Here is a 15,800-nt window from a genome sequence, read left to right on the forward strand (position 1 = left end):
GCACAGAAGCACAGTCACTGCTCTCTGGTAAGCTGTGAACATGTTACTGACATTCCCTTGTTACACACTTCCCCCCATTCACCGAGAAGGTGCTCCAAATAGCAAAAAGGTTGCCTTATGCCTAAAACGTCCTCACAGAGTACAGAGGATGCTGTCTAAGCCCTAATCTCTCTTCTACCACCTTCTCTCTGATCCCTCCAGAACAGGTCAACTCCTTGCCATCCACCTCATACCTTACTTGGTTCCCTTTCCTTCTCCTTCCCCACCACACCACACACACACTCCCTTTCTTCCCTTCTTTGTCTTTTCACTTTTTGATATTTCTTCAGGAAAACTTTTGACACTGAACCTATCTGATTAGACAAAAATAGTGAAAAATTTCCAACAAGGAAAAAAATACTTATTAATGAAATTAGGCACTAATCATCAGTATCATCAACTCCTTGGTCCTAAGAATCTTAGGATTCAGCATACTTCTCCATCTACTTGTAATTACATTCCCCCCTCAAGTCTAATTATCTAAATAACATGCAAACTTAATGTGGCCATTACAATGGGTCACTTATGCCCAATACAGTGGCTCTCATACTGAGAGTATATTAGAGATAATGGAGAAAGGGAGGATCTAATTCTGTGTGTGTGAGAGTTGGAAAAGATTTCCTTTAGAGAAAATGACAAAAACCTCTAAACTGAAAGACACATTTCAAGTGCCTGGAATGGGAAATGAAGCTGGGAACAGGAGTGAAGGTAATGATGAATCAAATGGTGACTTTGATATTCATAACAATAGTTACTCTAACATTTTCTGGTTGTCTGCTCTAAGCCCAGATTATGCTTTTTGTTTCTAAGTAAATTTTGTACTCGTAGTATGTATCTAAAGAGGTTGGTATTATTATCATAACCATTTTACAAACGAGAAAACTAAGATATAGAAAAGTTGTTACTAGCTCAAAGTAAACTGCATCATAAGAATTCAAATTTCATCAGTCTGTTTTCAGAACCCACAGTCTCAACAACCAAGACATACAACCTCTATATAGTAGATTTTAACATCAACTTAATACTTTAATTTGAAAGGTACTTTTAAAATTCTTTTACAAATTTATAGATTTAATATACAAAATCTTTTTTTAAAAGTTACCTGAAATTTACCTTTTATTTCTACTATCTTTGTTCACTTGCCCCCAAAATTAAGCAGTCTCCTTTAGTCTTACCCATACATTTAAAAATCTACCAACTAAAAAACTGAAAACAAGATCTCATCAAATGACTTTTATTTTTTTATTTTTTTTTTACAATGTTATACAATTTTTTAAATTTATTTATTTTATTGTAAACAAATGGGATACATGTTGTTTCTCTGCTTCTACATGGCATAAAGGCATACCATTTGTGTAATCATAAATTTACAAAGAGTAATGTTGTTTGATTCATTCTGTTATTTTTTCCCTTCCCCCTACCCCTCTTTTCCCTCTATACAGTCCTTCCTTCCTCCATTCTTGCCCCCCTCCCTAACCCAAACTCTAACCCTAACGCTAACCCTTCCCTCCCCTCATTATGTGTCATCATCCACTTAATAGCGATATCATTCGTCCTTTGGTTTTTTGAGATTGGCTTATCTCACTTAGCATGATATTCTCCAATTTCATCCACTTGCCTGCAAATGCCATAATTTTATCATTCTTTATGGCTGAGTAATATTCCATTGTATATATATACCACAGTTTCTTTATCCATTCATCAACTGAAGGACATCTAGGTTGGTTCCACAGTCTGGCTGTTGTGAATTGAGCAGCTATGAACATTGATGTGGCTGTATCTCTGTAGTATGTTGATTTTAAGTCCTTTGGGTATAGGCCAAGGAGTGGGATAGCTGGGTCAAATGGTGGTTCCATTCCAAGTTTTCTTTTTTTTTTTTTTTTTTTTTTTTTTATTGTAAACAAATGGGATACATGTTGTTTCTCTGTTTGTACATGGCGTAAAGGCATACCATTTGTGTAATCATAAATTTACATAGAGCAATGTTGTTTGATTCATTCTGTTATTTTTTCCCTTCCCCCCACCCCTCCCACCCCTCTTTACCCTCTATACAGTAGTTCCTTCCTCCATACTTGCCCCCCTCCCTAACCCTAACTCTAACCCTTCCCTCCCCCCCATTATGTGTCAACCTCCACTTATTAGCGATATCATTCGTCCTTTGGCTTTTTGAGATTGGCTTATCTCACTTAGCATGATATTCTCCAATTTCATCGATTTGCCTGCAAATGTCATAATTTTATCATTCTTTATGGCTGAGTAATATTCCATAGTATATATATACCACAGTTTCTTTATCCACTCATCAATTGAAGGGCATCTAGGTTGGTTCCACAGTCTGGCTATTGTGAATTGAGCAGCTATGAACATTGATGTGGCTGTATTTCTGTAGTATGCAGATTTTAAGTCCTTTGGGTATAGGCCAAGGAGTGGGATAGCTGGGTCAAATGGTGGTTCCATTCCAAGTTTTCTAAGGAATCTCCACACTGCTTTCCAGAGTGGCTGCACTAATTTGCAGCCCCACCAGCAATGTATGAGTGTACCTTTCTCCCCACATCCTCGCCAACACCTATTGTTGCTTGTATTCTTGATAATCGCCATTCTAATTGGGGTGAGATGGAATCTTAGGGTGGTTTTGATTTGCATTTCTCTTACTACTAGAGATGTTGAACATTTTTCCATATGTTTGTTGATTGCTTGCAGATCATCTTCTGTGAAGTGTCTATTCATTTCCTTAGCCCATTTGTCAATTGGATTGTTTGTATTCTTGGTGTAGAGTTTTTGAGTTCTTTATAGATTCTGGAGATTAGTGCTCTATCTGAAGTATGATTGGCAAAGATTTTCTCCCACTCTGTAGGCTCTTTCTTCACATTGTTGATAGTTTCCTTTGCTGAGAGAAAGCTTTTTAGTTTGAATCTATCCCAGTTATTGAATCTTGCTTTTATTTCTTGTGCTATGGGAGTCCTGTTAAGGAAGTCTGGTCCTAAGCTGACACGTTGAAGATCTGGACCTACTTTTTCTTCTATAATCTGCAGGGTCTCTCGTCTGATTCCGAGGTCCTTAATCCATTTTGAGTTTAGTTTCGTGCATGGTAAGAGATATGGGTTTAGTTTCATTCTGTTGCATATGGATTTCCAATTCTCCCAGCACCATTTGTTGAAGCGGCTATCTTTTCTCCATTGCATATTTTTGGCACTTTTGTCTAGTATGAGAAAATTGTATTTACTTGGGTTTGTGTCCGTGTCCTCTATTCTGTACCATTGATCTACCTTTCTATTTTGGTACCAATACCATGCCGTTTTTGTTACTATTGCTTTGTAGTAGAGTTGAAGATCTGGTATTGCGATACCCCCTGTTTCACTCTTCCTGCTAAGGATTGCTTTAGCTATTCTGGGTTTCTTATTCTTCCAGATGAATTTCATAATTGCTTGCTCTATTTCTGTAAGGTACATCACTGGGATTTTAATTGGAATTGCATTGAATTTGTATAGCACTTTAGGTAGTATGGCCATTTTGACAATATTAATTCTTCCTATCCAAGAACATGGGAGATCCTTCCATCTTCTAAGGTTTTCTTTAATTTCTTTCTTTAGTGTTCTGTAGTTCTCATTGTAGAGGTCTTTCACCTCTTTTGTGAGATTGATTCCCAAGTATTTTATTTTTTTCGAGGCTATTGTGAATGGGGTAGTTTTCCTAATTTCTCTTTCTGAAGATTCATCACTTATGTATAAAAATGCATTGGATTTAGGAGCATTGATCTTGTAACCTGCTACTTTACTGAATTCACTTATGAGTTCTAAGAGTTTTCTGGTGGAATTTCCAGGTTCCTCTAAATATATAATCATGTCATCAGCGAACAGGGATAGTTTGAGTTCTTCTTTTCCAATTCGTATCCCTTTAATTTCTTTGGTTTGTCTAATTGCTCTGGCTAGAGTCTTAAGAACGATGTTGAATAGAAGTGGTAAAAGAGGGCATCCCTGCCTTGTTCCAGTTTTTAGGGGGAATGCTTTCAGTTTTTCACCATTTAGAATGATATTAGCCATGGGCTTAGCATAAATGACCTTTACAATGTTAAGGAATGTTCCCACTATCCCTATTTTTTCTAGTGTTTTGAGCATGAAGGGGTGCTGTATTTTATCAAATGCTTTTTCTGAATCTATTGAAATAATCATGTGATTCTTGACTTTAAGTCTATTGATATGGTGAATTACATTTATTGATTTCCTGATGTTGAACCAACCTTGCATCGCTGGGATGAAACCCACTTGATCATGGTGCACTATCTTTTTAATATGTTTTTGTATGCGATTTGCTAAAATTTTATTGAGAATTTTTGCGTCGATGTTCATTAAGGATATTGGTCCGAAATTTTCTTTCTTTGATGTGTCTCTGTCTGGTTTAGGTATCAGGCTGATATTGGCTTCATAGAATGAGTTTGAGAGGGTTCCCTCCTCTTCTATTTTATGGAATACTTTGAGGAGTATTGGAATGAGCTCTTCTTTAAAGGTTTTGTAGAACTCGGCTGAGAACCCATCCAGTCCCGGACTTTTCTTTGTTGGTAGGCTTTTGATGACTTCTTCTATTTCAGTACTTGAAATTGGTCTATTTAAATTGTGTATGTCCTCCTTGTTCAGTTTAGGCAATTCATATGTCTCTAGAAACCTGTTGATGTCTTCGAAATTTTCTATTTTGTTGGAGTATAGATTTTCAAAATAGCTTCTAATTATGTTTTGTATTTCAATCCTGTCTGTTGTGATATTTCCTTGTTCATTCCGAATTTTAGTGATTTGGGTTTTCTCTCGTCTTCTCTTTGTTAGTGTGGCTAAAGGTTTATTGATTGTTTATTTTTTCAAAGAACCAACTATTTATTTTGTCAATTTTTTGTATTGTTTCTTTTGTTTCAATTTCATTGATTTCAGCTCTGAGTTTAACTATTTCCTGTCTTCTACTACTTTTGGTGCTGGTCTGTTCTTCTTTTTCTAGGGCTTTGAGCTGTAGTGTTAGGTCGTTTATTTGTTGAGTTTTACTTCTCTTATTAAATGCGCTCCATGAAATAAAATTCCCACTAAGTACTGCTTTCATAGTGTCCCAGAGATTTTGATATGATGTTTCTTTGTTCTCATTTACCTCTAAGAATTTTTTAATTTCCTTCCTAATATCTTCTGTTATCCATTCATCATATAATAGCATATTGTTTAATCTCCAGATGTTGGAGTAGTTTTTTACTCTTTCATTTATTTCTAACTTCAATCCATTATGATCTGATAGAATACAAGGTAGTATCTCTATCTTCTTGTATTTGCTAACATTAGCTTTGTGACATAATATATGGTCTATTTTAGAGAAGGATCCATGTGCTGCTGAGAAGAAAGTGTATTCACTCTTGGTTGGATGGTATATTCTATAAATGTCCGTTAAGTCTAAATTATTGATGGTGATATTGAGATCTATGGTTTCTTGGTTCAATTTTTGTCTGGAAGATCTGTCCAGTGGTGAGAGAGGCGTGTTAAAATCACCTGTATTATTGTGTTATGGTCTATTTGGTTTCTGAAATTGAGAAGGATTTGTTTGACATACATGGATGAGCCACTGTTTATGGCATAGATGTTTATGATTGTTATATCTTGCTGATTTATGCTTCCCTTAAGCAGTATGAAATGTCCTTCTTTATCCCTTCTGACTAACTTTGGCTTGAAGTCCACATTATCTGAAATGAGGATGGATACTCCAGCTTTTTTGCTGAGTCCATGTGCATGGTATGTTTTTCCCCATCCTTTCACCTTTAGTCTATGGGTATCTTTTTCTATGAGGTGAGTCTCTTGTAGGCAACATATTGTTGGATCTGTCTTTTTAATCCAATCTGCCAGTCTATGTCTTTTGATTGATGAATTCAGGCCATTAACATTCAGGGTTATTATTGAGATATGATTTGGTTTCCCGGTCATTTGGTTCGTTTTTTAAATTTTATTTATTTATTTATTTCACACAACTTGGTTCCTCCTTTATTTGACAACTCCTTTAGGATAATTCCTCCCTTTGCTGATTTGCTTCTTTGTTTTTCATCTCTTCCTCATGGAATATCTTGCTGAGAATGTTCTGTAGTGCTGGCTTTCTTTTTGTAAATTCTTTTAGCTTTTGTGTATCATGGAAGGATTTTATTTCATCGTCAAATTTGAAGGTAAGTTTTGCTGGGTATAAGATTCTTGGTTGGCATCCATTTTCTTTCAGGGCTTGAAAACTGTTGTTCCAGGCCCTTCTAGCTTTTAGGGTCTGGATTGAAAAATCTGCTGATATCTGTACTGGTTTCCCCCTGAATGTAATTTGGTTCTTTTCTCTCACAGCCTTTAAAATTCTGTCTTTATTTTGTATATTAGGTATTTTCATAATAATGTGCCTTGGTGTGGGTCTGTTGTAATTTTGTGTATTTGGAGTCCTATAAGCCTCTTGAACTTGATTTTCCATGTCATTCTTCAGATTTGGGAAATTTTCTGATATTATTTCATTGAATAGATTGTTCATTCCTTTGGTTTGTTTCTCTAAGCCTTCCTCAATCCCAATAATTCTTAAATTTGGCCTTTTCCTGATATCCCATAATTCTTGTAAATTCTGTTCATGATTTCTTACCATCTTCTCTGTTTGTTCAACTTTGTTTTCAAGGTTAAATATTTTGTCTTCAATGTCTGAGGTTCTGTCTTCCAGGTGTTCTATCCTACTGGATATGCTTTCTATGGAGTTCTTAATTTGGTTTATTGTTTCCTTCATGTCAAGGATTTCTGTTTGTTTTTTTTTCAATATCTCTAACACTTTATTGAAATGATCTTTTGCTTCCTGTATTTGCTCTTTTAACTGTCGATTGGTGCGATCATTCAATGCCTGCATTTGCTCTTTCATCTCATCATTCAGTGCCTCCATCTGCTCTTTCATCTCATCGTTTGCTTCCCTGATCATTTTAATTATGTACATTCTGAACTCCTTTTCTGTCATTTCTTCTGCCATGCTGTCATTGGGTTTTATTGATGTAACATCTAGATTTATTTGCGGCATTTTCTTTCCTTGTTTTCTCATATTGTTCAGGTATCAGTGGACCGCTGAGATATTGCAGATTTCCTCCACCGAATGACAATGTCCCTGAAGATTTCTATATATCCCCTCTTAGCCTTCAGTAGGCTGAAGTCTTGGAGGAAGTTGATAATGCAGTGCTCCACAAGGAAGCTGCCTCTCTAGGAGTGGTGGCCTTCAGGTGGGGTATATTCCCTGCTAGTGGGCAGAGGTGCCTCCACTTGTTGACCAATGGTCATCCAAAGGGGAACTAGGCTGCGGGCTGAGGCAAGGCTTGTTTGGGCCTGTGTCTCTGGTTTTACTGTCCTTGTAGGGAAACCTCACCCGGCAGGGAAGACTCACGTGGTGGGGAGGTGTCGCTGGTCAGTTCCCTCCTAGAGGTTCCCCTCAATTTACAGCTACCGCCTGGGCTGGGCTGCCTTCCTCTGCAAAGTTCCCAGGGGCCCGGCCCTACCTCCTGGGCCTGGGAGCCTCACCCTTTGCAGATGAGTCTTCTTAGGCTGTCCCTCCTCAGAGAATCTGCCCGCAGTCCTGGAACCTTCGCTCCGCCCCTAAGCGTGTCTGTGTGCGGCTCTTCCACCAAGAAGCCTCCTAGGTCCTGGGACCCTGCTCTGCACTTAATCGCCTAGCTATGCGGCTCCTCCGGTGAGCAGCCACCTGGGGCCCCGTACAATCTCTCTGAGTCCCAGAGACCCGCCACACGCCTCTTCCTCCGGACAGCCACCCGGTGTTCCGGTGTGGTCACTAGGAGTCCAAGCAACTCACTGCGTGCCTCCTCCTCCCGCCAACCACCCATAGCCCTGGGCAGTCACTCCGAGTCCATGTGACCTGTCCCTCCTCCTCCTACTCCAGGTAACCCCCGGGGGATTCAGGAGCGGTCACTCTGAGTCGCTCTGAGTCCATGTGACCCACTGCAAGCCTCCTCCGGACAGCCACCCGGAGCTCTCATGCGGCCACTCGAGACCAAGTGACCCACCGCACTTCTCCTCCAGTCAGCCCCCCAGTGTTCAGGAGCAGTCGCTTTGAGTCCAAACAACTCACCAATCGCCTCCTCCTCTGAGCAGCCGCCTGGAGCTCTAATGCAGTCACTGCGAGTCCAAACGACCCGCCGCACTCCTCCTCCTCCTACTCCTCCGGGCAGGCCCCGGTGTTCAGAAGCGGTTGCTCTGAGTCCAAACAGCTCGCCACGTGGCTCCTCCTCTGGCAACCGCCTGTGGCTCTGGTGCAGTCACTCCGAATCCAAGTGGCCACGCTCCTCCTCCGCCTCCTCCTACTCCTCCGGGCAGGCCCCAGTGTTCAGAAGCAGTTGCTCTGAGTCCAAACAGCTCGCCATGCTGCTCCTCCTCTGGCAACCGCCTGTAGCTCTGGTATAGTCACTCCGAATCCAAGCAGCCACACTCCTCCTCCCCCTCCTCTGGGCAGGTCCCCGGTGTTCAGGAGTGGTCGCTCTGAGTCCAAACAGTTCTCCTCGCCTCTCCTCCTCTGGGCAGCCGCCCAGAGCCCCAGTGGTTGCTCCAAGTCCCAGCGCTGTGCTGAGCGGCCTCCTCTATGACGCTCCCAGTTGTCCGAGTTCACTGCTCCAGCGGGGGAAGGGGTGTCTCGCTGGCAGCTCTACTTCACAAAGTTCCCTGCATTCTGGGACTATCGCCCCATCCGGGACGCCTCCCCTACGGGAGAGACTCACCCGGCTGCTCTGAGTTGGTCCCAAGTCTCTCAATATCTCCTCTTTTGAGTCCTGAGTCCTGGAGCAACCTGAAATGCAGCCACCCTCTAGGCCGCCATCTTGAAACCACCCCAAATGACTGTTTTAAATGCTTCTTTTTTAAACTTAGTTACCTCAAAACAACAATAAATGTGATAATCCATATCAATTTGCCTGCCTAGTGATTAAACTTTTCGCCCAGAAAGTCTGGCTCTATTTTGTGGAACTTTTGAAACTTCAAGTACATACGAAACAAAGTTCACTTTCCACTACTGATGCTCTGCAGTGCCTCTCCATTTCCTTTAATTATACCTGCTTCATCAGCTCCTTTGTCTCTGCCTTCCAACAGCACCCGTCTCCCAAATCTGGACCTAAAACTACTTAACCATGCTAGGGGCCCTACTTCCTTTCCTAACTATGTTCTATTTCCTTCTGACCTTTCATTGACAAACCAAAAGGAAAGGCTAGCACATAAGATGGAACCATTAGGTGAGCTGCAGTCTGGATGCAGAATCTCCTGTTTATTGCTAACAAGTCAAGTGACCTTGGGAACTTTATTTTTAAGTGCTGGATCTGTTTTCTGGTCAGTAAAATAAGACATTGGCCAATATGGTCTCAAAGAGACATTGAGTTAATTTGATCAATAAAGAAAGATATGTATCTGTTGTAGGTACATTGCTGTGACAGAATTTAGACATGAAGATGTCATGACCAGTTAACCCATAATGGTCTTTACTTAACAGAAATAACTTCATTTAATAGACTATATTTTAAAAATATAATATTACTGTCCACAGGGAGGCAGCCACTGTGAGAACACATAGGCAACACAACCCTAATGGAAACTTTTAAAATTAAAACTCCAAATATTCTCTACCACAGCTGTATTTTTTTCAAAAATATTTTTAGAACTTCTCTGTATTATTACTCTGAAAGTAAGGAATTTGTGGAGAGAAAACATACCTACCCTTGGAAGAGTTGGGAAAAAAAATCCATGCTACCTTTTACTTCAATGTAATTTAAAACAAGGTATGAATTGAAAGCTATAATTCCTTCAGAAGGTACAATCTGCTTCACACCAAATTGGACCATATATGTCATCAAATGATGTGAGCATTACAGTTATGGGAGAGTGCTTTAAAATTGTACATCAAAGAAATACTTCTGTTAAGATATCTTTTAATGGGAACTGCATTAGCCAGAGTTGCTGTCAGAATAATAGCCTAGTAGAATTGCTCACTTTTACAGAGACTTACATATTTTCATAGATATATGTATACTAGAAGAGAACATAAAGCCATAAAATTCTACAAACATTTTATTAGACTGAATGTGAGATGAAAGTATAAGTGCAACGAATCGAAATTTATCCTGTAATTACCACTTCAGCAATCTTTCCGTAAAGACGTAAGGTAAAGTAGTTGTCAACTCCAGGCTAATCTGAGAGACAGCATACTATTAAACAAGAGCACAGGTATTGTACCTAACTGTCCACTTTGAACTGATTTCTCTTAAAAATACCCCAAGTTCCAAACCCATTGCCAAAACAGACAGTTAAAATCAACAACACAAAATGAATTCATTCTGAGTAAAATGAAATAATAGAGGAGTCCAACTGACTTTAAAATAAGAGTATTTAGACTTCTCAAAAAGAAAAATAATTTTAGCCTTGTGAGATACCCTGTTCCCAAAAAATCTGCATGGTTAAATAAAGTTTCACATAATTCAAGGTCTTTCTTAAAAATTCGCTACATTATAAAACTAAAGATTGATGAGTCCTTTAGGAAAGATATCTGGCTTCTTTGTTTGGCTCTGATTTCCCCAACTCTAAGCAGAGAGCCCTTTTCTTATTTAATAGGCAACACTTAGGGACTATGCACTGTTGGGCACTACTAGTCTATGTGCTTATTTACTAAATTAACTTACTTAATCCTCACAACACCTTATGAGGTAGGCATGAGTATTATTCCCATGTTACAGATGAATATACTACAACAGAAAATGGTTAAATACCTTCCCCAAGGTCATGCAGCTGGTAACTGGCAGAGCTGGGGTTTGAATCCACGATGGGATGGCTCCAGCTTCTCTTAACCTTAGGCTACACTGCTTCTATGTAATACCTATTAGAACCCAAGGAACTGATGCTCTGGAATTCTTGCTGGCAAGTGCTGACATACAATAATTTAAATCTATACAAAAAAAGAGGGGGGAGGATTATATAGAAAAAAAGTGTGAGGAAATAAAAAATCCTAACGGTTAACTCAGTTGTGTTCTTGCTATAGGACTATGGAAGATTTCTTATTTTTCCTTAAAAATTTTTTTATTGTCTAACCCTCTATCAAAAAACTATTATCAGTATTAACACTTACTGCACACTTCCTGCATGCAATGTACAATGCTACATGTTTCCCATGCATTAGCCCATGAAATCTTCATCCTTTTGAAATGAGTACTATTATCTCCATTTTACAGATGAAGAAACTGAGGCTAGATGACAGTGGTTTGCAAAGTATGTGCCATGAGGTCCAAACTATTTTCAGAGTATGACTAAAATGGAACTTTCCATTGTCAGTGGGCTGACTTTTACACTGAAGCAGAAAAGCAATGGAGAGAAAACCACCACACCTTGGCATAAATCAAGGCAGCAACAGTGCTGTGCTATGAATCACTGTGTTCTTCTCTTCCAGTTTAAAAAAAGGTCATTTTCACTTAGGATACCCTTGATGAAGGACTAAAAAGCCTTAATTCGACTAAATCTTGAGTACATGTCTTACTGACACAACAAGTGACAAAGTAGCAAGTATATATGGCATTTTTGCTGCACACTGATGTACAATCGTTACCTCAGGAAAAAGCACTCATGAAACTGTTTGTATAACAATTTGAACCTACTTCTTTGTTGTACAGAACACCATCATGACATGCAAAAAACAAACGACAAACCACAACTACATGGTTGTTCAGATTCGAGTAGTATTTGGCAGACGTCTCCTCACAATAAGTGAGACAGCCACTTGAAGGAAAATCACTGACACTGTCTTGTTGTTTCACTGATCACATCTGACCTTTCAAGTAAAAATGAGAACTTTGAAAAACTTCTACCACCAGGGGCCTGACACCTTCCCACTATTTAAAGACTCTTCCAAAGACACTGGTAATGATATTAGCAGATGTGTGTGTGTGTCTTTAATTGGTTTAAAACTTGACACAAACTCAATGCAGGGCAAAAAGATTTAAGGGGAGGTTTGTAGAAGCTTTTGAAGAGGAGACTGCTGCTGCTTCAACGAGAATGTTCAGAGGTCATCCCCGAACACTGTGACATGAGGCTATGAAGCTTGCAACTGCTGCTGTAATTTTGACCTCAAAGGGAAGCCAAGCTGCAGAGGAAGCGGACACTGCAGAAGGCAGACAGGAGATGAAGAAGCCAAGTCACAGGCAACATAACTGAGCAGCTAAAATCACTCCTAAAACCCATCCCACCTCTGAACCACCCAGCCCAGCCTCTTAATTGATGAAACCGATCTGAGTTGGGTATTGTTACTTACAACATAAAGATTGCTAAGGTGAGGCAGTCTGTCAAAATAAATGAAGTTTTCAAAAATAATATAATGTAACACTTTATGAGCGTTGAAGAAAAGTTCTTATGTGAAATATACATTGAATTTATACAGTTTGGTATGGAAATAGTATTATTTTAAATTACCTTTTCAGTGTTCTTGTATTTTTCCCAGCCTTTTAGCATTTTCAGCCATTTGGTAGTTCTTTCAATTTCCAGATTCTTTTGCTAGAATAAAGTTGAAATTCATTGTAAATTCACTGTTACTCTTTGTTGGAGTTGGTTTTTTTTTTGTTTACAAATTACAAAAAGAAAAAGAAAATGCTGTGAAAAAAGAACTGCTAAAAAGTTATACTCTATTAGATAGCAAATATCCTATCTTAACCTTTCGTAAGTTGGATAATTACTAGAGTTGCATCAGTAGTATTCTATGTCTGAAAAGTATAAAGGAATGCTCCAAGACAAGGAATGAGATTGCTGATATTTTCCAACACTTTAAGGCTAATCACCAAAAATCTTGGATAGTCTACAATTTTTTTTAAAAAAGAAAATTTTTAAATATCCTAAAATATCTTTCATGACACCAAAATATCTTTCATGAGGCCATGAAATCACAACTTTCAAATCTAATTCCCTCTTTCTCATTATACCATATTCTAACATATTAATGTTTTTAATGGCAGAGTTGATTTTTTTAAAAGAACTGGCTATTTAATTATTCATTTAATTACTTTTGTTGTGATTAACATATAAATAGCACTATCCTAGAAAAAAATTTATACAAATAAGTCACAGTAGCTGCCCTACAGGGGATTTATCACACACTAGCAGGAAGGACACAGTGCTCTGGTGGGTCCTCGGACATAGGCAGGGAGGATAACAGCAAGGTCACATAGAAGGAACACTCAAATCCACCCAGGGGGTGTCAGAGAAAATGAGCCATAAATGAAGAGCTGAACAATGGGATTTTTAGGAAGTACAAGGCGGGAAAGAATAGTCTAGGCAGATGAGAATACATGTATTTCTGAGTGATTCAGCACCCTAGGGACTGACAGTAGCCCCAAAAGTTTTAAAGAAAGGAAATACCAGGAGATGAGGCTGCTAAGCAGGTGAGACAGAAAATGCTTGCTCCTCACTTGTTTGGTTTCCAGGAGAAGAGAGATTTTTCCCCCTAAGTACTCAGGCCTGAAAGAGTAACAAGTTATATGAATCAAAAGCAATGGAGAGGGTTGTGAGGACGTGTCTTGTGCTCAGGACCCATGCTCTTTACAACCCACTCCAGTGGGTGTGGTCATCTCCACTTCACCATAAGGAAACAGGCGCAAAGGGTTTAAGGGACAGGTCTCATAAGAGAGAGGAGGGGTTCAGAGCCAGGCAGTTTGGCCTGAGGACCTGCACTCCTAGGGGCCACATCTTCCCAGCTCCTGGATAAAGACAGCTGCTCCTTACTGACTGGCTTCAACCCAGCCTCAACCAGGCAGGCGTTACATGTTGGCAGATGGCATACACCCACTGCCAATATTTTTAGATCTAAAAGAAGCTTAAAACCCCAAAGAAAATCCCTAAGTTAGGAAAAGTTTCTCATCAATGAGAATATTTACACTGTTTTTAGCTATATTCTTAAAACCCAATTACTCTACTTTTCCCCCTGTGGTAGTGCTGGGGATCAAACCCAGGACCTTGCACATGTGAGGTAAGAATTCTACCACCAAATTACACTCCCAGACCTACTTTTAACTCTTTTACATTCATTTATGACTTTTTTCATAATAAAAGATTACTTGTGAGCAAAAGATGGTCTATTATAATTTTCATTTTTCAAAAGGTTAAGTATAGTCTTTATTATATTATTAGTGATAAAATGTTACACATGGTTCCAGAAATATGTTTAATTTTAAAACTCAGTGGGGCACTGAAATCTAATTAATATTTCTGCAAAAATGTGATTTTAGAGATGGCCAAGCTGTGAAAAACTGAGATTGATCTAAGTTGCTGTTTGCTATTTTTTGTTCTTCTACACGTTCTCTCCTGACTTCTTTAAAGCATAATCCCTTTTCCCACCAACTGAAAAACACCAAATAATTTAAGCCAACCCAAGAGTATAATAACATACACTTTGCCAGTAACAACCCTGCTGAGTTCTAGCATGTCTCTTGCTATCTTTCATTTTTATGACAACGAATTACCAAAAAATCATTTTAGGAAGTAGTCATTATTTTTATAAAGACACACTGTTGTATTATAAGGTTGATCATATATATAGATTATTTTAAATATTATACATTTTCACATTGCAAGGACAAAACAGACACACTAATTTTTAAGAACCACTAAATATGCTTTTCTTTCCCAACAGGAAGGGAGGGAGGGAGGGAGGGAAGGAGGGAGGGAGGGAGGGAAGGAGGGAAGGAAGGAAGGAAGGAAGGAAGGAAGGAAGGAAGGAAGGAAGGAAGGAAGGAAGGAAGGAAGGAAGGAAGGAAGGAAGGAAAGAAGGAAGGAAGGAAGGAAGTTAGTTAGTTAGTTAGTTATACCTTGGAGACGCTCCCAGGCTGTAGGATTTTAAAATTATGTATCAGTGAATCAATAAACTTTAAATGTTAAAGTCCATAATGCTGTCAGTTCACCTATACCAGACTGGAATGCACACACAAGACTTTCCCTTCCTACTCATGAATCTGTAATTCATGGTTAAGATATACTTTCTCACCAAACATGCTGAAGCTGATTATTCTAAAAAATTATTTTGAAGTATGAAGTGATTAAAAATGTATGTGACAAATGTGCACTTAGGTGCCCTACAAAAACAGGCTAAGAAACACCAACTTGCCATAGACTCAACAACACAGAGATGAAACTGGAATATGACAGCGTATTTGGATCTCTATCCAGAAGTTCAACAGATACTTTAAATTTGACATATCCAAAAAGATTTCCCCAAATGTGCTACCATTAACCTCTGTTTCCTGACATGAATTAACAATATTTCTATGTATCATGTCAATCAAATTGGAACTTCAAAGTTGTTTTGAGTTTCTCACACCCAGACCATACCCTGCTGGTTCCACCTGTCTCCTTTCCATCCTGTCCTCTGCCCTCATTCTCATAATAGCAGCTCCTGGAGGAAAAAAATGGCTCCTTTTTGACATTCCTGTCTTCAGTCTAGCCTTCATGACGCTATCACAACTTTTAAACATGTCTACTTTAAAATCCTTCAAAGGCTACTCATAATCCACAAATAAAGTTCAAACTCAACACAGCATAACTGAGGGCTCTTAACAATATGGCCTAACTAACTTTCCAGATTCACCTGGTGGCTACTGTTATTATCTGGCTATTCTGAATTATTTGTCATTTCCAATACATACTCTATTTTCATGCCTCTTTGAGCAAGATTTGGTATACATCTGACTATGATGCTCTTCCTTTCCTCTTTTGGCAAAATCCTAT

The 15,800-nt window shown here is 38.9% G+C and overlaps 1 protein-coding gene across 7 annotated transcripts in view; it reads right to left on the minus strand.

The window, feature by feature from the left end:
* The window catches only part of USP6NL (USP6 N-terminal like), a 150,814-nt gene that overhangs the window by 34,124 nt on the left and 100,890 nt on the right, over positions 1-15,800 (minus strand). For all 7 annotated transcript variants that reach the window (XM_079106205.1, XM_079106208.1, XM_079106204.1 and 4 more), the window contains one exon: positions 12,501-12,581. In XM_079106205.1, the coding sequence (XP_078962331.1) occupies positions 12,501-12,581 (81 nt within the window). The remainder of the gene's footprint in view (positions 1-12,500; positions 12,582-15,800) is intronic.

The sequence above is a fragment of the Sciurus vulgaris genome (genome assembly GCF_902686455.1).
Source record: "Sciurus vulgaris genome assembly, chromosome: 12".
Classification (NCBI taxonomy): Eukaryota; Metazoa; Chordata; class Mammalia; order Rodentia; family Sciuridae; genus Sciurus; species Sciurus vulgaris.